At 41.0% G+C, this 27008-nt stretch overlaps 1 protein-coding gene across 2 annotated transcripts in view; it reads right to left on the reverse strand.

The window, feature by feature from the left end:
• Positions 1 to 1895: 1895 nt before the first annotated feature.
• LOC109030125 (uncharacterized) overlaps positions 1896 to 27008 on the reverse strand; it is a 144360-nt gene continuing 119247 nt past the window's right edge. For both annotated transcript variants that reach the window (XM_072302991.1, XM_072302990.1), the window contains exon 5: positions 1896 to 3051. In XM_072302991.1, coding sequence (XP_072159092.1) covers positions 2011 to 2997 — 987 coding nt within the window. In that variant the 5' untranslated portion in view covers positions 2998 to 3051 and the 3' untranslated portion in view covers positions 1896 to 2010. The remainder of the gene's footprint in view (positions 3052 to 27008) is intronic.

A 27008-nucleotide genomic window follows, 5' to 3' on the forward strand; every position in this document is an offset into this window, starting at 1 on the left:
GACTTGAGGGGGAAGAGAGCGATTAATTTTTTTTTTTTTAAAAAATAATAGAAATTTGAAAACGGTGGTGGCCACGGGCCTTCGGAGTGGGTCGCGGGCCGTGGGCCTCGGTGCAGTCGGCGGTACCATCACAACGGTGTGAACGCAGCAGTGCACTACGACACCGAGGGCGGGCGGGGAGGGGAAGTTTAGCCATGCGCTGCAAATTGGTCTTCTTTCCTCCTCCTTTTCGATGTAGATGAATTTATCTCCTCGCACACATCTAAAATGAAACCCCTCGCGCGTCTCCCACCGGCCGACGCTTCTTGGCTCTTTTTTATTTTATTCTTTATTATTTTTATTTTTCCCCGGCCTTTCCTGCCACCCTGCCCGTCGCTTCATTTTTTAACAGGTACTTAATTAGCTTTTACGTTTTTCTCACTGCGTGTAAGTTCTTATCGATATCTCTCCGCGGTTTTTTATTCTCCTTTTTATTGCCGTCCGTTTTTTTGCATCCTTCCTTTTTCGCCAACGCGAGACCAATTGTTTTATTGGATTACGTCGGTGCGTTCCCAGTCGAGTCTCCCCGGCTTGCCAGCTCGCTCGGAAAAGTCTCTCGGCGCGGCTGTGGATCGATTCAATTAAAGAGGTCGACATGAAATCGCTGACTAAAGCTGCGTATTTGAGGTGTATTTCGTCACATTTTGAATTTTAAGGGGTGCTTCAAGAAGAAAATTTCACGAAGAAACCAATGGAACCACTTTTAGAACCTCAAAGTTTTGTATAAACAAAGTTATAAGCGTTTGAAGTTTCCAAATTTTGTCCGACTTCTCCTAGCGACTGGATCCACTGTGCGGCGCTTTAATCGTCGTTTCCTGTACGAACAAGGAACGCAACTCCATCCCAAGGTTGCAAAATCGACCAAAACAATTCAATTTTTCAAAAATATACCCGTGCAATTTTTGTCCAAAATTTTTAATGATTTTTGCACGAGATCAGAGGAAAAATCAGGGAAATTCTCAATTAGAAAAGCCCGAGATACTCCTTGTACAAACGCAATTTGCCAGGGAAATTTGGCAACATTGAAACAAAGTTACGTTCTTTCGTGAGAGAAACGATACTCGTTATCATGTGACACGTTCGTTTTCAGCGGGGCGTTTTCATGATATTAAAACAGCCCATGTTGAAACCACGCATGTCCATTTTTCAATTAGCCCCAGAATGTAAGCATTTCATTGGAGCTCAAAGCTCATGAGGAAATGCACTTCGTAAACTTTGATCAAGCACCAGTGGCTTGGCGTGCTTTGCGATCTATCGATATTTCCCCATTTGAAGCTGTGGTAAATAATCGATTATTAAGGTGTTCGCTGCGAACACCCTGTCTATCGATACTTTTCCATAGGTTTAAATGGTCGATCAATCGATATATCGCAAAGCACGCCACGCCACTGTCAAGCACCGTTGTGTGTGATCGTGGATGGAACACGGTCGGATCATGTCCGTGGGTGGGATCAAGGTTTCTGTTGAGATTTTTAATTACAGAGGAAGAATATGTAACGGTTCGTGTCGAGAGAACATGCATACGGTAAGGTTGACGAAACGATAATTCATATCAATCATGATAAACCTAATTGCGTTAATGACTAAATATAAATTCATTGTTTATGCTCTGTACATGTGTAAGTTTTCCGCACGACTATTTGACATTATTCGGTTGATAGTCCAGGGTTTTTGCTTGCTACTTGATCCACTTTTTCTTCGGGCAGCCAAAAAAAAAAAAAAAAAAACAACAAATAAGTACGAGGCCTTGAATCATACATATAGTGAGTAACGGGTTCCTGCTTGATGAACCGTTCTGTGCGAACACATTAAAGAGTCGCAGATTTTTTTTTCTCTAAAATTAAAAAAAAAAAATTAAAATTCAAAAAATAAAAAATTATTATTCTCTGAGAGGCAATGTGGCAACATTTGAATGCTCATACGGCATTTTTACTCAGCACAGCAGACTACGTGCACTTTAGATGAGTGCACTCAAGTCGTCCCATGGCTCCTATCGTAGCCACTGGCCTCAGGCGGGCTCCATCCTTCCGGCGGCTCAGCAGGTCTATACACCTCCACCTCAAGCGGGTAACACCTCGCCCGGTCGGAAGAATGAACCTCCGAGCAGTCACCTCCAGGGCAGGTTGACAGGCACCCGAGGAGGTCGATCTCCGCGAACATCTCCAGGTAATCTCCAGGCCTCACCGGGGACGCCTTCATGAAATACTGCCCGGTGTCCCGCGTGAACCCCGTGCACATGAAGACGTTCAAGACGTCATGAACGCGACGCTCCGCCTCCGCGAGCGGGATCCCAGCGTGGGCGGACAAGGCCCGGGTAAGGTTGGAGTGGCAGCAGCGGTGGTAGGTCCCGCCGCTGAGTAGGCGGTGGGTGTAGGGGTCGCAGCGCGTGCCGATGACGTCATGGACGCCGCCGCCGTAGGCGTCGATCCCGTACCAGGCGAGGGTGTCGTCGGTGATGGTCGCGAGTGGACGAAGCCACGGGAGGTTGGAGTAAAGGTGGTCGCCGATGCTGACGTGGGTGCGGTTTAGAGCGCGCGTTTTGCCGGAGTAGAAATGCTCCTCTAGGTTGTAGGCGTTGAAGAGGTTTAGATCGCCGACCTGGGGTCCGCCTACGCAGCGGATACGGAAGAAGTGGCCCTTCGGGATCGTGAAACAGGCGGCGTCGCGCGGTGGGATTGTTAGGCGGTGGGTGAGGGTCCATGACTCGCGGGCGGAGCGGTAGGCGGTGATGTTCGGGCGGGGGAGTGTGTCGACCGGGTAGCAGATCACGGGGGGTACCGCTCGGCGCTCAGCGGCGTCGGGGGGTACCGCCACGTAGATGTCAGGGTGGCGTAGATGTTTGGATTGTGCGTGGGTGGACGGTTGATGGTCAGGAACTAGGTTACCAGGGCGTTGAGGTGAGCCAACCATCGGGTCGGATGGTTGGAGATGTTCGTCGCCTTCATGTTTTATGTCCATACCTTCGGTTTTAAAGGTTTCTGCATTTATGTATGAGGCCAGTCGGACATCAATCTGTAACAGACAAAATTTTGTTCACTTATAGTAACGTATCTATTTGACCGATTTTGTTACACAGTAAAACTAATGATAAAAAAGAAAACAAAAGTTATGTGCTCTTGCGTCGGCAAGAAATGAAAATTAAAACATAAATAATTTTCTTATCAGGCGCAACCAAACTCGTGGTATTAATGTGTGGTTTTTCATATCGAGGGATGCAGTGGCGATTTTTGAAAGTTGGCATCACTTTTTTCCCCTCCATTTAAATGCATGTAAAATAGTCGATATTTTAAATGAATTTAAATGGGGGAGCAGCAGTGTTGCCAAATTTGGAAATCGCCACTGGCGGAATAGGATGGGGAGGAGGTGCGTCCATACATGGATGGTTGCTGATTTTAATAAGGCAACACTGAAAAAAAAAGGATTGCTAATGCACCGATTTAGGGTGGAGCAAAATTTGCTTCACTTAGTAAAGCTTTCTTATCCGTGCACGGTGTTGAATCAAGTGAACGATTAGCACGAATTGCTACACCGATTTGCTACATCTGCGCGCCTTCATGCAGTTAATCTTGCATCGAGTGGCTTGGAAGTGTAACTGCATTTTTTGGTATTGGTACTTTGCGAACAGTAAAAATAGCTCAATTGTTACGCTGAAATAGGGGAATTAACGGAAAAATAGCGAAATTTAAGGGAGGAATAACTAAAAAGGTAACAGACGTAGCTTTTCAGAGAGCAAAATCACATACACGCGTGTGTGTAAGTTAGCTGTTTGTGTAGCGATTTTACCTGCATGGTTTGCACGTTCGTTTTTTAGCTACACCATGCCATGAAATACCCGCGTGCACGGCAATTTCAGCAATATTTTTTTTTCAGTGAAGGATTGAATCTGTCTTCAAATCGACGGTTGAAAAGGAACCAGAGTCACATGTTAGCATGTTACCAATGCTAATGCGTTGTGACTCGTTACAATTTTCGGCAAGATAACATCAAGTAGAAGTATTATGGACTTTTTACTTCAAAATTAACTTTCTTTCTCTTGGTTAATGAAGAGATAAAGCTCTAAAAAGTGATCAACTCGTGCAGTTTTGTTGTTTGTACGGATCTGGGCTTTTCCTTGGAAATTTTAATATATCATCTCCTACGAGACACGCACACACCCCCTCACTTTCACTCACACTTACATAAATTGCGCACACGTATGACCAAAAAAAACCCCCAGGAAAACAGCCTAATTGATGAACATTGATTCGGAAAAAGTGAGTATCCTTTCCGAAAAATGTCCTGCCTACCACCATCTGTTTGCTTAAATCACTTAAATCATTATTGATAGGAACTATTCAGTGTGAAAGCTGCTACCCATCTATACTCAAGGAGGAGTACACAGTGGATCGAGTCAATAGGAGAGGTCTGATCGGACCAAATTTGGAATCTTTAAACGCTTATAACTCCGTCTATGAAAATTTAAGGTTCCAAATGTGGTTCTATTTGTTTCCTCGTGAGATTTATTCATAAGCACGTCTTGAAATTTAAATGTGACGAAATAAACATCAAAATTTGCAGTTTTAGTCAAAAATTTCATGTCCGACCTCTCTAATAGACTCGATCCATTGTACTCGATCGATATTATTTACAGAGCATCATTTTACAGCTCGAAAATACTTGTTTGAAATCAGGTCATTGCCGATCTATCTTGAGGTCTCGCTATTTACCGCTTTGACTGATGGGATAGTAAATATTTTGGTTGACAAAAACCACTGAAAAAAATATGAATCGCAGTACTGCACGCTGACCTGAATTAGCGAAATATAGCGCGTTTATCAATTCAGTCACGTGTTTCCTTGATACATGTCGATAATCCGCTGAATTCTCCCAAAGAATTTATGTTGTAGAAATTTCTGTCACGTTATACAACTGGGTATAACATGGATACTGTGAAGTACATTATCTCCAACGCACCCTTCTCACATTTTTCTTTTTCAAATGGAGAGGTATTAAACGCCGTAGTATAATAATACGAGAAAAAATATTATTACTTCACAGCTTTTTACCAACTCAATTTCCGCCTTTAAAACCTGGTCCTTAGGCATAAACTTAAATCATATTATTTTCTGTGTATTTTTCTACTTTTGCGAAAAAGTATTCACGCCTGCTCAAGTGATCTTTGCGGCCGAACGCGCCGAAAGATTTTCGGATCAGTCCTGGCGAGTATTCTTATATCAAGCAGTGAGACTTTTTATGTAGAATTTTGTTCTGAACGTACAAGTGATGTATTTTCTTTGTGCATGAATGAACCTCTTCTTAGCACCTCTGCCGATGCCCTCTTCTGTGACTGGAAGGACAAGTAAGTGTTCTAATCATGATGACTGATAATTAGGAAGAAAACAGGGGGATGCTTGGTCAACTAAAAAAATTAGATCCACCAGAAAGAATTTTTCGCAGTCGCGTGTGTGTCGAGACAAAAAAAATCAACTTATTCAGGTAAATTTAAGAATCATGAATAATCAATTTTTTTTCCTCAGAAAATTGGCGTTAAACATTGAAGGAAGGAACACGTAGGCTCAAGAATACTGGCTCTCCACACAAAAAATTGATTGAACAAAATATCGAGAGTGTTAACTTGAGCTTTCGGTACTTCTACGAGCTGAACTTATTTTGAATATGTATACAATTTTTATACTATGCTTATGTGTGTTTACACGACTTATGTTTATCTCGCACTCTTCTGCTGCTCTTTATCTGCCTAAAGATGGAGCAGAGGAGTACCTCCTCTCATGTGCTCTCGCACTGTGTAACAAGACAACTGAACTGTCCGGAAAAGCTCTCTTTTATGTGATCAGTGTCAGGGACGATTTTCAAATTCACGAATTAATTCAAAATTTACATGAGAGTATGATTGAAACTGTGGTTATCACTCATCATTCTACGTTACAAGATTCAATACACGGAAGTGCAACTAAAAATATTATCATATTTCTAAACGATTTGGACGAAATTCTGAGTTTTATTTTGGCCTCGTCGTCGAAGTTCGATGGAATCGTGGACTTAAAACCGCGTAAGTTTGAAAAATTGAACCACTACTGTTTCCAAAACGATTTGTTTGAGTTTGATTTGACAGCAGTCAACAAAACATGCGATTTCAGCTTACACATCAATCAAACTGAGTTGGACGGTACAATCATCTTAGGTGATCCTGTTGTTGAACATACCAAAAGCCTTTTTTCAAACAGCGTTTGGAACTCCAGAAACTATATTACATTCTTCTTGCCCACCCTAGAAAGTGGGAACAAATTCGTTGCCTCGATAAAACAAAACCCACGTATAAAATTTCTCTTTGAATTTTTCTGGCGTTTTTTTAGGGGGCTCAGGACAGTTGTTTGCTTCGGGAACACATGCTTCAAGTATGACCCGCTTATAGATCTCATTTCACAAGTAGACATAATAAGTGAAGATCATTATTTCACTTTCGTTCCGGATTTAAGAGGAAAACTTCTCAACATCGCGTTCGTTTCAAAAGAAAACATGTTTCACTCTGGTGGGGAGGTGTCTTATGTATCAAACGCAGTCGTGAAGAATGCAGCATTTGAAATCGCGAAAAAACTGAATTGTGAGATTTTAGTATACGGGCCTTCAAGAGATTTTTTTACAGATCAGGCACCGGAAGATTATTTTAAGAATGCTCAAGCAAACGACTTTCATATGCTCATCTTTGATGAAAGCATATCTCCGAACCAAGATTTCTCGATGTTCGATTTCTCTGCCGCTATTCAATCCTTCTCTTACTGTTTCGCCACCCCGCGTAGCAGTTTCGTTCCGCAGTCATTTTTACCGTTCATTTGCTTTTCGCCACAAACCTGGTTTCTCGTCCTGATGACGATTCTCTCCCTGTACGGAGCTTTCTGTGCTTTCCACCGTTCACAATGGATGCTATTCCAGAGGCTTTACTCGGAAACAGAGCAACACGCTTTCGCCAATACACCCGTGCTGTTTTATCTCTATTCGTTCTTGGTTGTTGGGAGTCCACCCAGGTTACTACTGGGGCGAGTATTCACCGGGAAGCTACTGTTTTTAATCGTTTCTCTTTTTGTTTTGGTCATAATCACGGTGTATCAGAGTCAAATGACAACTCTTCTGGCCAAACAAGTTCGGTACCCAGAGATAGATACATTGGAGGACCTTAAGGATTCGAACCTTATGATACAAACGCCGGACCTTGAAGTGTCCCTGCAACTCCTCCAGGACTATCCATTTTACGATGATATCAAGACTAAACTAATCGAAGGACCGTACCATTTTCAACGGATATTGTACCAGTGCGCAATAGAATTTTGGGGGACTTCGATCCTCTCTAATATTATCAATATAAATGTTTCAAATGAGACTTTGGATCCACTCAAAAAACGTTTTAAAGATTTGTTATCTAATTTTCGATCAATTGTGGAATCAAACGCTATTGAGCTAGCGGTTTCAAATTTGCACTACAAGTACCGAGGTAACATCAAGGTGGATGATCCATTATTTCTGAAAAAGTTCTCGGACTTTCACCTAGTCAAAGAGTGCATGCTCACTTACCCCATGACCCTCCAAGTCCAAGAAAATTCTTTCCTCTCAAACTATTTCCTTGAGCAGATACAGTCGTATGTTGAAAAGGGATTAATTCCGACATTTATGCAAGGTACAATGGACTACGTGAAGGGAAATAATGATATGTTTATAGATGACGTCTCTAAGCGTGACTCAATAGCCGACGCCTTTCGTATTGAAAATTTGCAGCCAGCATTTGTTAGTCTAATTATAGGCTGGATTTTAAGCGGTGTCGTGTTTGCTGTAGAACTCATGGTTGATATTTCGAACGAAACAGGTATGTCAAGATTTACCAGGTGGGCCAAGAAACTTGTTTGTCCGTCAAGTCTTTCGGTTTGATTAAGTTCATTTCATGGCAAAAATATCAGGAGACAGGATTGATTGAATACTTATTTGTCACATGATTTTTAATCATGACTGAAAAAGGGCTCTATTTATACGGAGAACCGAGAAAAATGCAAGAAAAAATTGCTCATCTGAAGCATTTGATACATACAGGGTTATTAAGAAGTCACGCACCACTGGCCATAACTTTAGTTCTAATTATGATATATACTTGCGGTTTAGGACGTTTTTCCTCACATCGAGGGGGAAACTTTTTTTTAGGTAATTTCCAATTTTTGATCCCCTCGGTGGGAGGGGGTCGGGGGGCAACTCAAAAATTTCAAATGACCACCCCCTCATGGCCAGTGGTGCGTGACTTTTGAACAACCCTGTAGAGTTAACGCATGGCAATGGATGGAAATGTTTCTTGTCAAAATGCATGTTAGATTTACCCCATTGGTAAAATTTTCGGGGTCCGGAGCCTAAGCGAGCTCTTTGTCCCGTGTGTGAGCAGGTTACCTCCGTGGCCCAGTCCGCGGACTGGTTGGTCAAAAGTCTGAATATTACGTCAAGGGATCGTTAATCTTAAATGCAATCTGTTCGCTTAGCGACGAATCCCTATTAACTCACTGATTATTCACGCGATTATGAACGAAACCTATAAGTATCAAAACAATTTACTTATTATGCAAATAACAAAAAAAGCATGACAACATGTTTAACATACAAACATAAAATTTATAACCTAATTGATTTTTTTTTTCAAAAGTTCTTAAAGCTAAGTTACCATAAATTTTTTTTTTCTTAAATTTTGCGTGTATTTTCAGTATTTTGAATGTTATCGTAGCTTATTCAAAAACTGGAGGCATTTTCGCTTTGCAAAGACTAGACTCAGGTGACTGTACTGTCGTGGTAAGGAACACTGAAAAAAAAAACACATTGGATCTAGAGTCCAGACTCTTGAAAACATTGACAAGAAAAAATACTCTTGATTCAATCAGATGTTTGCTTAAATCAAAAAAAAATCCGCTCAAATTAAGAGGCTTGTTTCTTGATTTAAGCAAAAATCCGATTGAATCAAGAGTATTTTTTCTTGTCGATGTTTTTAAGAGTCCTGGACTCTAGATCCAATGTGTTTTTTTTCCAGTGAAGGACGCCGTATGAGTCTTCAGGCATTGCCAAATCTCTTCGAAAAATCACAAATTTCCGGGAAAATGTGTAAATATTTCTCTTCCAAGTTTTCAGAGAATTTTGTTCGTAATTTGGTCTAAAGAGTCTGAAAAATTCCAAGGAAAAATATTCCTAACGTTCCTAAGAAATAAATACTTCCTAAGAGGCAATGCGGCAACATTCAAATGCTCACATGGCGTTTTTTGTGTGTAGCGCCTTGATACAACTATTCGTGTTCCACGGACGAGCGTGATGCATGCTCAAGTTTGAAGGCGTTTTCGCTTTTCTTACTTCTGCAAAGATGCAAGGGACTTGTCAGTTGTAGCGCTCTACCAACAGAATACCTAGATGTTAAGAGTACTACCATGTAGTAATACGAGGCCAGAGTATCTTAAGCCAATAATTGAATCAGCCATTCTTAAAAGGACTTAAGCGCCAGAAACTAAAACACCAGAAAAATATTAGAAACTATAATAATCGACTCGTATTAAATCGTAGGTTTTATGATAGTGTGATTAAACAATGCATCGGCTCAATATTTCAGAGTAGTGAAATTTAGAACGGGCAGTTTGGAACGTTTCCTATACTGTTTTTCTTGTGCTTTAATTTCTAGCGCTTGGGTTTCTTTTAGAGCGAAAGATGCAAATCTTATCTCGACCTTGACTGTGGTTTTTTGTCGGCACTTTGATACATATATTCGTGTTTGATGGTCGTGCGTTTTGTATATGTTCAACATTGAAGGCGCTTTTGCTTGACGATGGGCTCGAGGGCTGCTGTCCGATGCAAGTGTGGCAGAATAATTTAAAACATTTTTGGAGGAGACTGTTTGGTGTTTATACTTTGGGAAAGCTGAGAGGCGTGAGGATATAAGATGCCGTAACAAATTATTTACAGAGGAAAGTCCATCATGCATTCTGAAAACTTGATTGAAATCAGGTCATCTTTAGTCTTCTTCAAGGTCTCACCGTTTTCCGCTTTTGAAACTATAAGGCTAGCAAACATGTAGGTCAGTATGGGTAATGTTCAAAACAAATCTCGGCACAGCAGGTTGACATAGAATGGAAAAATAACACGGGTGGACCAGTTTTCCTCACACGTGCCACCACTAACATCATTCGTGGATGCCCTCAAATTCATACCAAGTGTTTACGCTATGAAGATATTCTCACTTCGCACACAATATGAGTACAGTTTTACGAAGTAAATTTTGTGAGACGAGAAAAACACGACTACCGCTCGCGGCAACGCAAACTTTTTTCCACACTTCGTTTTTCAAGTTAGAAAGTATTCAAATCCATCTCCTAAAAATACAAAAAAGTGCGAAAATACCATTATTATTCCACGTGATACTGTTAATTTTCTATCTCACTAAAGACGGCCTTCCCGCCTAAAATAAACCTTCAGCTTCTATGTGCGTTTTCTTGTTTTGAGCAACGATATTCATGTTTGGTTTTGTGATCTCCGCGGCCACAGGTATATTTTAAAATCGGTCCTGCTGAACGTTCTAATCTTAAACGGTGAGACAGAGACACAGATGCAGGATTTCATTCACATTGTATGAGCAGTATATGTTCTATTGTATATGCATCGATCCCCTGTCATTGCCTCTATCAATGCCCACTTTTGGAACTGGAAGGACAAGTAAGTAATCACGATGACTGATAATTGGAAAGCATAAAGTTGGTCGGTCAGTCAATCAGTCTTCAAAAATAAAAAGTAAAAACAAAAGAGAGTGTATAATTATAAGTCGTGTATAATACGTGGAGAGTAAGAAAAAAAGGCTTATATCGATAGGATTTTTAAATCGACGATGATATAGTTTTTGAAACAAGTTGACGTAGGCCATTTTAGGAGGGCACAAATGAACATTTCAACATGCGTATAGCTTCCCACCCAAAGATGAATGTTCGGCCATGGACTTTGCCCAAAATGTACGAGGAATATTACATCAGCCATACTGCAATCAAGTGATACCGGCTCTTTCCGATAATGCATCATCAAAGTTCCGCGCTATGTTCATTTATTTTTGTATCTGTAATTTTAATCTTTCACACGTCTAGAGCTCTGTATCTGCCTTATGATAGAGCAGGGGAGCACATGGTCTCATCTGCTATTAAAGTATGCCAAACGATTACCAAATTGTCTGGAAAAGCTCTATTTTACGTAATCAGTACGAGGCCCGACGCCGACGTCCCGGTTCAAAACCTAATTCAAAATTTACATGAGGGTATGATTGAAACTGTGGTTATCACTCATCATTCTAGGTTGCAACATTCAATACACGGAAGTGCAACTAAAAATATTATCATATTTCTAAACGATTTGGACGAAATTCTGAGTTTTATCTTGGCCTCGTCGTCGAAGTTCGATGGAATCGTGGACTTAAAACCGCGTAAGTTTGAAAAGTTGAACCACTACTGTTTCCAAAACGATTTGTTTGAGTTTGATTTGACAGCAGTCAACAAAACATGCGATTTCAGCTTACACATCAATCAAACTGAGTTGGATGGTACAGTCTTCTTATCTGATCCTGTTGCTGAACTTACCAAAGGCCTTTTTGCAAACAGAGTATGGAACTCCAGAAACTATATCACGTTCTTCTTACCCACCATAAAAGAAGAAGAGAGAAATACCGTTGTCTCCGACAGCCTCCGTTTTAAGTTCCTCTTTCAATTTTTCTGGCGATTTTTCAGAGGCCTTAGAACAGTTGTTTGCTTCGACCACACATGCTTCAAGTATGACCCGTTCATAGATCTCATTTCACAAATAGACATAATCAGTGAAAACAATTTCGCTTTCGTTCCGGATGTAAGAGGAAAAATTCTCAATGTTGTATACGTTTCAAAAGAGGACGTGTTCAAGACCGGGGCGGAGCTGACCCCTGTATCACTTACGGTTATGGGACAGGCCGCCATGGACATTGAAAAGAAATTACAATGTGTGATCGTAATATACGGCCGATATAAAGAATTATATCCAAATCACGAATCGATAGACTATTTTAAGAATGCTCAAGCAAACAATTTCGATCTGCTCATCTTCGATGGGAGCCTATCTCCGAGCGAAGACTTCTCCATGTTTGACTTCTCTGCTGCCATTCAATCCCTCTCCTACTGTTTCGCCACTCCGCGAAGCATTTTCATTCCACAGTCATTTTTGCCATTCATGTGCTTTTCACCGCAAACCTGGGTAGTTATCATCCTGACAATCTTGTCACTATACGTGGCTTTCTATGCTTTCCATCGCTCCCAATTGATACTATTCAACGGACTCTACTCGGAGATAGAGCGACTTGCTTTCGCCAACACACCTGCGTCGTTTTATCTCTATTCGTTCTTGGTTGTTGGGAGTCCACCCAGGCTACTATTGGGGCGAGTATTCACCGGGAAGCTACTGTTTTCAATCGTTTCTCTTTTTGTTTTGGTCATCATCACGGTGTATCAGAGCCAATTGACAACTCTTCTGGCCAAACAAGTTCGGTACCCAGAGATAGATACAGTGGAAGATTTAAAGAATTCAGACTTGGTGATACAAACGCCGGACCTTGAGGCGTCTTTGCAACTCCTCCAGGACTACCCCTTTTACGATGATATGAAGACTAAACTTACCGAAGGACCGTACCATTATCGACGGATCTTGTTTGAATACGCAGGAGAATATTTGGGCAATTCCATGAACATCCTCGAGTTGACCGGTCAAAATATTTCGCACGCCAATTTGGACCTATTTTCAAGGAAACTAAACGATTTGGCATCTAATTTCCGATCAATTTTGGAATCAAACGCTGTAGAGCTAGTGTTTTCAAATTTGCACCACAAATATCGAGGTAATATCAAAATTGAAGATCCATTTTTCCCGGATACCTTCGCAGAATTTCACGTAGTGAAAGAATGCATGCTCACTTACCCAATGACTCTCCAAGTTCAAAAAAATTCTTACCTTTCGGATTTTTTCATTGAGGAGATCGAATCATACGTTGAAAAGGGCTTGGTTCCGAAATTAATGGCAAATACGTGCTTTTACCCAGACCCATGGAAAGAATGTGCCCGCTTCATGAAAGATGTCACCGAGGACGGTGACGGTCCAGCATTCGCGTTCACAATTGAAAATGTGCAGCCAGCATTTGTCATTCTCATTATAGGCTGGATTTCAAGCGGTGTAGTGTTTGCCGTAGAACTGATGGTTGATATTTTTAACGAAATCGGCAATCCAAGGTTTGCTAGGTGGGCTGAAAAACTTGTTCGTCCGTCAAGTCTGTAGGTTCGATAATGTTCAAGCCATGGCAAAGGTAACGAGAGTCCGAATTGATTTAAATATTACCTCTTCTAATAAGCTTCCGCTACGGATGGAAGGAATTTGACTTGTTCCACGCGAATTGCAGTCGGGAGAAAATCGCGCGTCAACAGCTTTTGAAGCATATTTATCATTTCTTCGAATGTGATGAAAGTCTTTTGTTTCAAAAATAATGTTAAAAGTTCTTTCTTTTTTCGTTCAAGTTTTCCGACTTGCGTCTTTTTTTGCTACGTCCTTTCTCTTTCATTCTTTTCTTCTTGTTCTCTTATTGATTCATGCTTTGTTATGACCTGTAGTAAGAGGTGAGTTCCCTGCAAGGATAATGATTCATTTAGACTTTACCCTTTACTCTTTTTTTCTTATGCTTTTCAGGATTTTGGAAGGTTTCTTTTGCATATTGCATGATATGTCGGTGTACAACCATTGTACTTGCAGTGGTGAAATACGCAAGCAGAATGACTGTAATTTTGGTTAATATATTTACGTATTTTGGTTTTTTTATCGTTCAAAGTTATGTAATGCAATCTGTAAAAACTAATAGAACTTATGCACCTAAATTCATGTCCACAGCAGTGGCTTGGCGTGAATAATCGATTATTGATATCTTGCCATTTGAAGCTATGGGAAAGAATCGATTACTAAGGTGTTCGCTGCGATCACCCTGATAATCGATCTTTTTTCATAGGTTTGAGTGGCGTATCAATCGATATATCGCAAAGCACGCCACGCCACTGGTCCACAGTTGTTTGAATTGTTCCACAATTGAACCGTTATCTGTAGTGTAGTAATACGTACTTCAGTACTCTACTTGTTCCAGTTGGGTGTAGAATAAACTTTATAAATAAGATGGTTATCTGGTCCTTATCTCAATGTATCTCTCTGTAATCTGTTTTGCCACAATTTAAAATCAGTAGCGACAAGTAATGCCGAAAAGTTTAAAAAATAAGCTTTCCAATACGTCTCGTTTGATACAAGACAACGCGTTTTCCCCATCCTTTCCTTTTTTATTTATATTGATGGAAAAACAAGTATTATTATTATTATTGTTGTTGTTCCTATACAAGTTAAAGGGTGTAAAATTAAACGTGCTTGTGAATTAAGGTTAATATTTAAAATGTATGCACTTAGTAATAGGCTTTGTTGGTCACTAAATATTTTTATCGCTGTATAAAGAAACCTTATTGTTTCCAGTTTCTTAAATTGATTTGGATAATCTATTGTAAAGAACAGCTGCTACAAGATATTAGTCATTAATTGGTTTGCATTTTGCAAAAAGGAACCAAAAGCATTTCAATGTTGCTAGGATTGTGCAACTTATGTGGTTGCAATAAAATTACTGAAATTATGAGAAAAATGAAATTCACAACGGTAACTTTCATCTTGGATTTATAGTGTATTGGGAGTAAAGATAAAGGTTGTTTAGATAATAAGTTTATGTTTGTAAGGTAAAAAAAAGTTGCACCATCTTAGCGATATTGGAATGCTCTTGGCTCCTTTTTGCAAAATACAATCCGTATATCTTGCACGTTTAACAGAGAACAGCAGCAGTGCATTGTGTATACATCCCGATGAAACTGACGAGAAGAACAGTGTTGAAATGTCAGTTTAACAATTTTTTCTTCCAATTTTGATTGACACCAGTGAAGCTCCGTAAAGACTTTAACTATTTATCCAACATTTTGACACTGTTCTTCTGATTATTTTTGCGAGGGCAATGTTACCACTTCTGATGCAATGCGAGCAATCGTTATTTTCAATAAATGTAACAAATATATAATTTTCTCAAGCTAATTTCAGAAACTTAATATATTTGAGATATTTAGAATTAGTCCTTGAGAGCTACTTGAAGTGAAGAAAACAAAATGTGAAGATGGATAAGGCAGTCAAAACCCTTTGCTTTTTAAAGTATGCTCCTGAAGAGGCAGCTTTCTTCGGACCTAAAATCGATTGTAAAATCCATGTTTGAATTTTCATTAATATTGAATTGTTTTTACAGCACTCAAGACAAATGTGCAAAATACTTTGATTAAAGTATACCCGCAATAAAGTGGTTTCATTCCTTGTTCCAAAATCACATTCATTGCTCTGTTCGTCTCACATCGCTCACAGAAATCATTTCCCTGTATGTAAAATTTAAAAATCTTAAAATTTACGAAAATTTTAAGATTTTTAAATTTTACATACTCAATAACTTGTGTATGGTGTTTAAAACTCCTGTGACATTTTCTCATCATTTCTTTGATCAATTTTTGAGTTTGGACATCCCTAGTAACTTCCTCATCGTGACCAGAGACTAAACTAGACTAGTTTCACAGCTTTAATCCCTGCAATATTCAGCAGCTATCTATTGGCATCTGAATTCTTGCTTAATTAAAACGTTCATTGATTTTTGCGTTCATTTGGGGCTGGGGTGATGAGCCAACAGGCTATTTGAAACTTGGTAAAAAATAAAAAAAAAATTAAGGCGATAATCAAGCGCAGCAAAATAGTCCTTTACACAATATATTGCATCATGCTAGGTACTGATGAGCTCTTTAATAGAATTACAAGTAATGATCGTTTTTTTTTTTCAGCAGCGAATTGAAGAAGTCGAATCGATCTTTCATCCTAGGTCCTGTATATATTGCTTACATATATAATAAAAGCAAAGGGCTTTCCCGAGGCGAACCTTGATTATCTGATTTTCAGATTGCGATCTGAGAAGTCGCTTTCGTCTTTTAGATGGTATTTCAATAAATCGAGAGCTTTATCTTTCATGTAGAGCTTAAACTAACAACAATTTAAGATTAACAAAATCGAAGGCTCTCTGCTTAAATCATGAGGATAGAGACTCATGATATAGGTTATATTTATTTGGCAGACTTCGTCGTGTTCTGGACGAAGGAACGTAACTCTATTCCAAGGTTGCGAAATTGACTCAAACAATTAAGTTTCTGAAATAATGTATCTGCGTGGTTTTGTCGACTTTTCTTTTGATTTTTGCATAAGATCAGAAGAGAAAAATCAGTAATATTTTCAGTTACATGACAGCCAAGATCATCTTGATGGTATTCCAATTAACGCGGGGAAATTCGACAACACTCAAATGTAGTTACGTTCTTTCGTCAAAGAAACGACGACTTTTTGAGCCTCGTTTTTTCAAAAAAATTCTTTAACTACAGCAGCAGTGGCGGTTCAAAGTTAACAAAACTGTTTATCCTCCACTTATACATATGTAAAACAACCGATTCTTGGCGAGTGCCTAGAATCGGTATGTTTAACGGATTTAATAAAACAATAATAGTGTGTTGTCAACTTTCAAGAATCGCCACTGACCACAGGATTTTGGTAAAAAAGAGGCAAAATCCGCCCACGCTTCTAACAATAGCTTGGTTTAAATTTACATTTATTTTTCGTTACCTCGTTTCCAGTTTAAAAAAAAGGAGGATTAAAAACTCTCGTGGAACGTTCCTCTTTACCTATTTTATAAAAGGAGAAGAGCAAAGCTTTCACTGTATCGAAAATGGATTACATTTTGCATAAAGGAACCAGAAGCATTGCACTGTTGCTAAAATTGTGCAACTTCTTTTGTCTTGGAAGAAAAACCTGATTATCCATTCACAGTTTCTGCTTTACTCGCTAAAAACTGTAAATTTAAGACAAAAATATCATATAAATTTCATATTTTTTCATGGTATCAGTAATTTTATTGCGAAAGATGAAGTTGTACAAATTTAGCACCATCGCAATGTTCCTGGTTCCTTTTTGCAAAATGCAATCCAAATGATCTTTCCTAGGAGCGTAGTGCTTTAGGAACCCCCCCCCCCCCTCCAACGGCATCAATTTAGTTCGCAAGGAGGCGAACATTAAAAAACAATATCGATCACACAACTCGAAGAAAGAGTGAGCAAATGATAACGAAGCAAAGCACGAATGAAACCGCATCGACAGTATTTAAATCTCGTCCATAGCGTTCAATGGCTGGGCACACAGTGCGCCGCGAGGGGGGGGGGGGGGGGGGTGCAGGAGGCGGCTCTGATAGGTGGCGCCTCGACGAGCGATCCGTGCCCGAAACAAAATGGCCTCTTTAGTTCGCCCGGTTTCAACACAGATGGCGCGGGCAGCAACAAATCCAGCTCCAAGCTCCGAACGGGCTCTGGCCGTAATGCAGGGACGCCCTCTTCGCCGCACAGTTGAACCAGCTTTTGGGATCCATCGGACGAGATATTACCGACTAAAACTGCAAAGTTTGACGCGTATTCCATCACATTATAAATTTCAATAAGTGATCCATAGAGAAAATGTTTTGAGAAAAACCACTTTTAAAATTCTACTCTTTTGATTGATGGAGCTGTGAGCTTTTAAAGTTGCTACGTCATGTCATTGTTCCTCCCCTTTTATTTCCATGGACTCGGTTCACTGTGCGCCACCTTCTTTCACCTCGTCCCTATCTTTGTCTTTGTCCACCTCGTTTCGGAATGAAGTAATCATCGTTTTTACCGCTGTCAAAAAGGCGAGCGAGCCACCCATTGCGTGTCGCAATATTAGCCTTGTGTTAGATACACCATTCGGTCTCGTATTAGAGCCTAAAATGCGAGAAAATGTGCATCCGTCGCAGCCAAAAATCAAATGAAGCAATCTTACAGCTAAAGTACTCACAAAAAACTACGGAATATTTTACCAGAAGCGAGGTAATTCTATCTTGAGTTTACTTGATTTTTAAGGCTGTGATACTTTAGAGTAAAGAACGATGACTAATTGTAAGCATCGGGCAGCAAGAAGGTGGTAAAATGGTGCTGGGTCCAGACCATTTTGCGGGGAAAACAAGGCAAAAAAGTTTAATAATTTCAATTTTTATTGAGTTTATTCAAGGTTGAAACTTTAAAATTTCAAGGTAAAAACCAATGCAATGCATAATAAATCTACGGGTTACTTACAGCAAGTTCACAATGATTTTTTCAATTTATCCTAGGAGTTCTTCATAAAAATTTATGATTTTTTTTTAACCTGGTATCCGTACAAACAAAACCGAGCAATTAAGATTCGTTTCATCGAGAGAGATCTGAGAGAAAATAGAAGGAAAAGGATAATTCTCCATAAATATCCATCAAATTTTCCTCAGAATTTATTTCAATAGTTGGAAAACAGAAAATCATAAACGCCTATGAAATTAGTCGACCGAACAGAGGGCGGGACTTTTTCCCCGTAGTAAAACAATTGAGATGACAATAATATCTCTACGTAATACTCATGTTATTTGGGTCCAACGACTAACGACAACTCCCGTGCGTTTCTGAAGAGGTGAGAAAAGTTAAAGTGCGCCTTCAATTTTGAACACGCAACACGCACATTCGTTGGACACGAATGGCCGCATCAAGGCGCCACGACCTATTCACAATCAGGTCGAGATAATCACCGATTTGAATCGGTCGTTTGAAAAAGTTTTAAGCGTTAGAAGTTATGATACGGGAAAAACACAAGAACGTTTCAATCGATCCGCTCTAATGTGCAGAGCTTTGAAATATCAAAGCAATGCATTGTTAAATCACATTGTTACAAAATCTACTATTTAAACGAGACGATTACTATAGACTCTAATGTTTTTCTATGAACAGTTCTAATCATGATGTATCATCAGAACTCCACAAAATCCACATTATCGTACGATTCATGCACTGGAAAAAAAAACACATTGGATCTAGAGTCCAGACTCTTAAAAACATCGACAAGAAAAAATACTCTTGATTCAATCGGATTTTTGTTTGAATCAAGAACCAATCCTCTTAATTTGAGCGGATTTCCTTTTGATTTAAGCTCAAATCTGATTGAATCAAGAGTATTTTTTCTTGTCAATGTTTTCAAGAGTCCGGACTTTATATCCAATGTGTTTTTTTTCCAGTGTGAGTTCTAATAACTCAAAAACAAAGCTCCTGCCATTTATTATCATTAAAAGTACGACAACATAATTTTTTCTAGACGAGAAATAAAAAGATTCTACATAAAGTAAAGGAGACCTTTGACATACGTATAAAGACCGCTTTCACAGCGCTCTCTGGTGTTCTGCGACACCTAGCCGCGGAAGTCCCCTATCCTCTCACCGAAAGTCCTTCAGGGAGTTGGCACTCCCTCATTTCCTCAAAAACTTCCTTACCTTACCCTTACCTTTAACGATCCAAAAAATGTTATCCATTTTCCATAAACTCGACCCAAATCATCCATACGTGAATGATGAACTCATGAGCCACGCATTTTCCATATGTGACTAGATTAAAGTAAGATGAGCAAGGTGAGAACAGCGTGGGAGCTTTGACGTCGTCAATTGAAATTTATCATTAGAGCCTCACACGCTTTATAAATTTCACACCTTGGCAAGATTCGCTTGCTCTAATAACTCAATAACTCTTTGTTTATTACAATTCAAATTTTGAAACTGCATGAAAAGAGGCTATCTTTGGGAGAAATAAAAAAAAAGGAAATTCTTCATGAAGTAGACCACATGTCGATGGCCAAAGTGCGACATCACGTATCTCCGCTGCTTGCGACGTTACGGACTTCGTGTCATATTTTACATTTTTTCTTGGGAAAACTAATCATTACCGTAATATGTTGTTTAAACTTCAAAGTATAAAGTTGTTGTAGTGTTGTTTCTCATGGAAAGAATAGAATAGGAGCGACAAATGTCGAAACATCGCAATAGAGATGAGTGGTTTCGCTCTTTGATCATCGATACACTTTCCAAAAAACTTGGTTCCATCCCGTGAACTCGATCCAGATCATCCAAACACATGTGACTACACGGAGAAAAAAAACTTCGTGCGTGGGACCCGAAGTTTAGGTCATATGGATCTCTGAAGTTTTCGGATTGAGCATCTGAACACTTTAGGTCTAGCTGTCGAGGTTCATCGGATCACACATCTGAAACTTCAGTTCTTACATCCGAAAAACTTGGGTTCTCACATCTGAAGTACTTCAGATGTAAGAACTGAAGTTTCAGATGTGTGATCCGATGAACCTCGACAGCTAGACCTAAAGTGTTCAGATGCTCAATCCGGAAACTTCAGAGATCCATATGACCTAAACTTCGGGTCCCACGCACGAGGTTTTTTTCTCCGTGTAGATCGAAGCTAGATTAGTAAGGTAAGACACCGTGCCAGAGGCGGATCCAGCAATTATACAACCCTAGATTCCCTCCATTTAAACCTACGTTAAATAATCGATTTTTGTCGGGGCACCTGGCCCCTCCAAGAATCGATACATTTCCATAGTTTTAAACGGAGAAAATAAAGTTGCCAATTTCCTGGATCCACCAATGCACCGTGCGAGCTTTAACGTCGTCGATCGAAATTTATCATCAGAGCTCCACAAACTTGACAAACTCCACATCCGGGCTCGGGTCGTGAGCTCTTGGTGGCGCAGGTATTGTCTCGTCTGGAGTCTGCGAAACTCTCTCTCTCAGCTCTGGATGCCGAGGCCGAGGCTGGAAGCTCCCGAATGATTTACAATCGTGACAGTTCACTTACTTTTCAATAATCCGGCAATGAGAGGAGATACCGAGCGACAACAGAGAAGCGCGGAAATGGGAGGAATCCTCCCAGACGGGGGGGGGGGGGGGGCGGCGGCAGAGAGGGGGGTCGGTAAAGATGAAGTATGAACGGTGCAATCAAAAACAATGAAGGGCACGCGGCACAGTGGGGTTGACGCTCCACCAATGCGGACACCCAGCGAATCGGGGAGACTCAGTTGGATCACACTAATACTATGGTTACACGCTCAAATTTCCATTAATTTCCGATCAAATGGTGACTGGTGCGCACCATCTACCATCAAATTTCTGCGGCCTGCAAACATTTGATGGTAGATGATGGAGCTGTGGGGCTCATCCTTCATCTGTTTTCCACACAACCGTGCTTATTTCATGCTTATTCCAATCAACACGCTGTTTTAATAAATTTTACTCATCAATCTAGATAACCCTCGACCGCCATCTTGGTCATCTTTTTGATCGGAATTTGACGGAAATTTGAGCGTGTGACCAGGCCATTAGCAAAAAGGAACCAGCGCGATTACAGTGTTGTAAAAATGTTGTTTTTTCATCGAAGTATTCTCTTATGATAGCAAGTAGTTTTGGTTTCCCACCAAGAAACTGATAATTTTAAAGGGCCGCTACGATACACGATTATATTTCTTAAAATAAAGTCGAAAGCAGTGCTGTTCCCATTTTGCAACCGACTTCAATACATCGATATCGACGATTCATCGGAAATAGTACATTTGACTTTGTTTTTGTATTTAAAATATGATTCACGCACATTCCTCAATGATGTAACTACTTACTGAAATTTCATTCTCTCCAAAATAATTCACCTAAAATTATCGCTTGCACCCGGAGTGCATTGCGTAAATGCTAAAGATACGCCCTATGGGCGGCCAGAGTTAAAGACAAGTCGGCCAGAACGCCAGAACAAGAACGCCTTTTGAATAGTCAAAATAAATTAAATCGAGAAAATATATCCCGTTGGATAATCGTTTTCCTCGTGAAGTTTTGAAACGCACTGCTCGAACCTTTCGTTTGTCCATGGATGCTCATTAGAAAAACTTCAACATTTCATTTTTTTGGTGCTCGCGATTCTTGATCTCGACGCTACCAGCTAGTCTTTCCCAAACAAATTCGTGAAGACTCTTTTGCAGGCATCTCTCGCGAGGTGCCATCCTAATTTATGGCGATACCTTGAGGAGAGAAATCCCTCCCTCGGAAACGCTGCCCCTAAAGTCCCACCCTCCTCGAAACGAAGTTGAGTTATGATTCATTCGCTATCCACACCACTTGATCCACTGTGAGCCGCGGAAAGCTCTGGAGCGGAGCTTCAAGTGTTGTGATTGTGGGCGAGGACACCGGGGGGGGGAGGGGAGGGGGGATACCGATGATCTCGGGGACCGGGGGAGAGGGGGAGGGGGTTTGCATATTCATGAACCGCTGCGAATGCCAGGGGTGCAAATTTAGTGTCGGGACCTTACGTAGCGCGCAGCCCTTACGAGAGCATCCCGTATCCTTTCAATACGTCTTACGGCTTTCTCCGGGGGTCTTGGGGGTGGGGGGTGGGGGTGGGAGTCGTAACTCGCACACCTCGCGAACGATTCCTCCTCAGCACGTCGTTGTCTGGCAGTTAAAATCCCTCCGATTTTGACACTGTCGCGGCTCCGACTTTATGCGCTTTCTCCATTTTTCCCCCTCGGTGATCCCGGCTCCGGCTAAGTTTGCCCCGAACTTTCGCCACATGCAAATGACAAGCGGGCCTCCAGACGCGGGATCCTCGTTTCCCGGGAAAAGGGACGTAACTCCGCTCCGAGGTTGCCAAGTCGACTCAGACATTTGGATTGTTTTACAACGGAAGCGCTCGGTGCAAAAATGGCATTTCTTGATTGTGGTAGCTCAGGATTTCCGTTATCGTTTCATTCACTATAACTGAAGCTAATGCATAGAAATCGTTATGATATTAAATTGTTTTTTACGATTTCACAATGCTGAAAACTAAAAATTTCAGATAATTTACCGAATTGATATTCTCTCTAAAATATAAATTAGCAGTGGAGATTCTGAAACACGCAACCAAGGAATGTCCTTTTTTCACCCAACGCCTCAATTATATAATTTTGATATTACATGATATATATTTATTTTTGTCCAAAGTTTTGCTTACTTTTGCGGGTAATTAGATGTAAAATTACCGGGATTTTTAGTCTGAGAATCAGTTTTCTGATATGAAAACAGTGCGCAAAAGGAAATTTCGAACTTGAAATCGGAATGCAGTTGCGTTCTTTGTATATGAACCGACGAAATGAGTCTATACACCGATGGATTGTGGATATGTGTAAAATCTGTGTGTTTACTTGTTACACCCTCCAAGAAAACGATCATATTTGAACCGCCCGTTTCCTCCGAAAGACCCTCGTACCCAGGAATGCCCGCTGAATTTTAACCGGAGATGATCACACTGCTTTCATTCCGTTACTTTTAAAAAACACGAATTATGCTATTAAAATCGGCCATAACCTGCCCATTATTATTTTAACTTAACCGCAGTCGCTGAGGCTAAAAACGGTGGGCCTGCAATCAAATTGCACCAGATTTCCGCGATGGAATGTACGTGTCTTGATAGAGGCGTGAAGAGGATGATACCGGGAGGGGGGTCGCGGGGAATGGGGGGGATGGGGGGAGTCTCGAGGAGTGGCAGGGGGCACTTGGGCGGGTGGAGGGCACGGGCCGGCGTAATAGGCCCAGGAAGGAATCGGAGGGTATAATAAGGCAGGTGGGCCATGCTGCCATGTTGTTCATTATTAAGCATTTCTGGATGGGCCCTCTGGCCCATCTAGACACTTTTATACTGAAAACTTTTTAATGGTAATTGCGATCGAAAGAAACTATGTGTATGAGATTAGCATGTCTCATAGTTCCATTTGATTCAATTCATTTGCACATAAGTCTTTTCAGCATAATATGATCATTTGGTTTTGAAGAGCCTCCCAAACAAGGGCTTCAGAATGAATAAGACCCTACACTGGAAAAAAAGAAAAACACATTGGATCTAGAGTCCAGACTCTTGAAAACATAGACAAGAAAAAATACTCTTGATTCAATCGGATTTTTGCTTGAATCAAAACGAAATCCGCTTAAATTAAGAGGCTTGGTTCTTCATTTAAGCTAGATTCTGATTGAATCAAGAGAGATTTTCTTGTCGATGTTTTTAAGAGTCTGGACTCAAGATCCAATGTGTTTTTTCCAGTGTATTTTAGATCCCTGGAGCTAAAATCGCGTAATACTTTATACACACTGAGAGGAAAAAGTATGGTTTAAGCGACAGTGATATGAGTGAGTATAGTATTCACCAGTGGAGTGTATGGTCACAAAGACCCTATTCACTAATAGTCAAAAATCAATTAATCTGATGTAAGAATTCATGCTCCTGGTAAAAGTTGTCATATTTTTTTGCAGTATAACTGTTAAGTATCCCCATTGAGGTATGGATAACGAGAATTTCGATCACCTAAATCGTGGTTTGATTTTATAACTGAAAACTTCGGTTCTCTGATGGAAAACCTTTTTTGTACCGTGTGAATCAAACTCGGGAAAAAACCGGATTGCGTTAGAAACATAGGGCAGATAGCACCCACAACTGCCGGTTTAGGGCCGCATCAAACTCCGCTTGCGTCTGAGCCCAAAACCGGCAGGTATGGGCCGCGAGACAGTTAGGAACTAGAGTGCCTGTATACGGGAGAGTATTGCCATCTCAATCCTTTTACTACGGAAAACAAGATGGCGAAAAAGTTCTACAAAGTTCTAGACGTGATTTTGGGTGTGAAAGAAATTTTCGATATCCAACCTCTGAATTGGATTTGGATCGATCTTTGATGAATATTTATGCCAGAAATTAAGCTTTGGGTGTGATTATCATTCATTTCTCAGCCGATAATACGTGTTCCTCTGGGTCAGGTCTGTTTACATTGGTCTAACTTTGGAGCTCCATGATAGCCTAAAACTGATGAACCAATCAGAGAGCGACACAGAGATGGCAATACTCTCCCGTATACAGGTACTCTAACCCCAACTGACCTACTCGTCATGCGTCTCCGATTCAAACTATTTTTTTTTCATGACCTTGTCGACTAACTTTTCCCCAACTAACTCAATGACCAGTTCTCCAATCGACCGCACGCGCAGCCCTGATTTTCTGATATCCCTCGTAAATGAGGCAACGTGGAAGGCGGGAAACGTGTCTGAGATTGACTTTCGATCGGTTTGATTACGGGTTTATCGGACGGGCATCTCGGGGGGGGGGGGGGGCAAAGTAATACAAGAAGTCTGTGTGTCGATTAAAAAAGGAAGAGCGGAATCTGAGAGAGGACTAATACCGGGCGGTAGTTCAAATGAGTCTGCAGCGAGAAACGTACACAGCGCAGTGCAAGGGATGCGAAGGGCACCGGGGGGCGGAGGGGGGGGGGGGGGGGGGGGGGGGGGGAAGGGGCCGGCAACGATTTCTCACTGTCATGTCAGAGCGTGTTTGGGCGGTGCACTGCTACTGGTTTATACCGGGGCTACCGAGTCGGCCGGAGGGGGGCTCCTGGGGGGTCACGGGGGGCCCGGGAGGGGGGCTTATTGCTATGCAGCCGGCGACCGGCGAGTACTTGGACCAGGCCCGGTAATTAGATAAACTCATTATCCGCTCCCCAAGCATTTGCAATCTTTCGTTCTAATTTAATACCCGCTGATTGCAAACAGCTTCTCATTTTTAAGCGACGCAGTCGTGGCTTTGCTTTTCTTTCCCGGTTTTTGAGAGATCCCCCCCTTCCCCTCCCCTTTTGCCCCCACTCGGGTCTCGGAGGAGGTCGGTGGTGGGTTTAGGGGTGGTCGGCGAGGACTGCGAAACAGACTCTGATCATTGAATTCGAGAGACAAAGCGGTAGACAAAGAAGACATAGGGAGCATGGAGCGATCCTATTGGTTGAGATGGTTGTTGGTGGTTCTTATAGACTAAGGGAGAAAATGTCGGACTAACTATAAGGTCTCTCGTGGGATGCCTTTAGTTAGTCCCTACTTCCTTTGTCCATTGAAACTACCCGCTTCCACCAATAGAATCCCTCCATATCCCTTTTCTTCCTCTTTGTCCATAGCTTTGTCTATCAATTTCAATAATCGGCCCGCTGGGGGATTGCAGCGAGTGAGATGCATCACTGGAAAAACTAAAAATTTTGAATGGGACCCCATTTTGTAACATTCAATGTTGAGTTCGACGTTCCGTGAGGTCACTCTTTCCTGTAGGGAGTCAAACGAATAAACTAAGCAAGGAGACTAAAATACCCCGACCTCAAGGGTATGCTGTGAGCAGAGGCTATGTAGATTAATAGTTACTGACTCAGCGCTTCATACGAATCTTATAAATGGAAGGAAACCCGTGAAAATTCAATCAAGACAGTTTATGCTCCTTCCATTCAGTGAATATGCGATGTGTGTTACCTCAGAGTCGAAATAGTTGTATCAATGCACGCGGAAGGCGCTAAGACGCTGTGTTGGTCGAGGCGAGTGAAATTAACGCGACTACATGATGTACTATTTTCCACCGGTATGACATCACTGAGCCCGAAGAGGTAAGTTTTTTTTACGTTTAGAACACGATGTCATCTCGACATAACCAACAGTATGGTGCAAAACTAAGAGCGTTCCTCTCAACAGACTGAGGACTATTTTTTAATGATTTTTTGTGCGTATACAATCAGCTGAAGTTTCTTACACTTACTCGACGTAAATGGATAAAAGTCCCTAAAAAAAATACACAAACCTTTGCTAAAGCGAGGTTCCTTAAGAAAAATGACCTAAAAATTACAATGAGTTCATAAAGTAAGGCTGAGGTTATAGGACATTTCGCTAACGATTTTTTGTCCGCGCACCTGTTTTTTCCAGTGATTTACGTCCACGCGTTTTTTCGGCACGGGAGTTGTGGTCCACGTGCCAGTTGCGAGACCCAAAGTTAATTGGCCCACATGTAAGTACAAACGACAATTGCTCACGACGTTTTTGATGAAAATGTATAATGTCTTGGAAGAATGAGGGTTTGCTTGTTTTTTTGTTTTGT

Source organism: Bemisia tabaci, chromosome 7, assembly GCF_918797505.1.
Source record: "Bemisia tabaci chromosome 7, PGI_BMITA_v3".
Lineage (NCBI taxonomy): Eukaryota > Metazoa > Arthropoda > Insecta > Hemiptera > Aleyrodidae > Bemisia > Bemisia tabaci.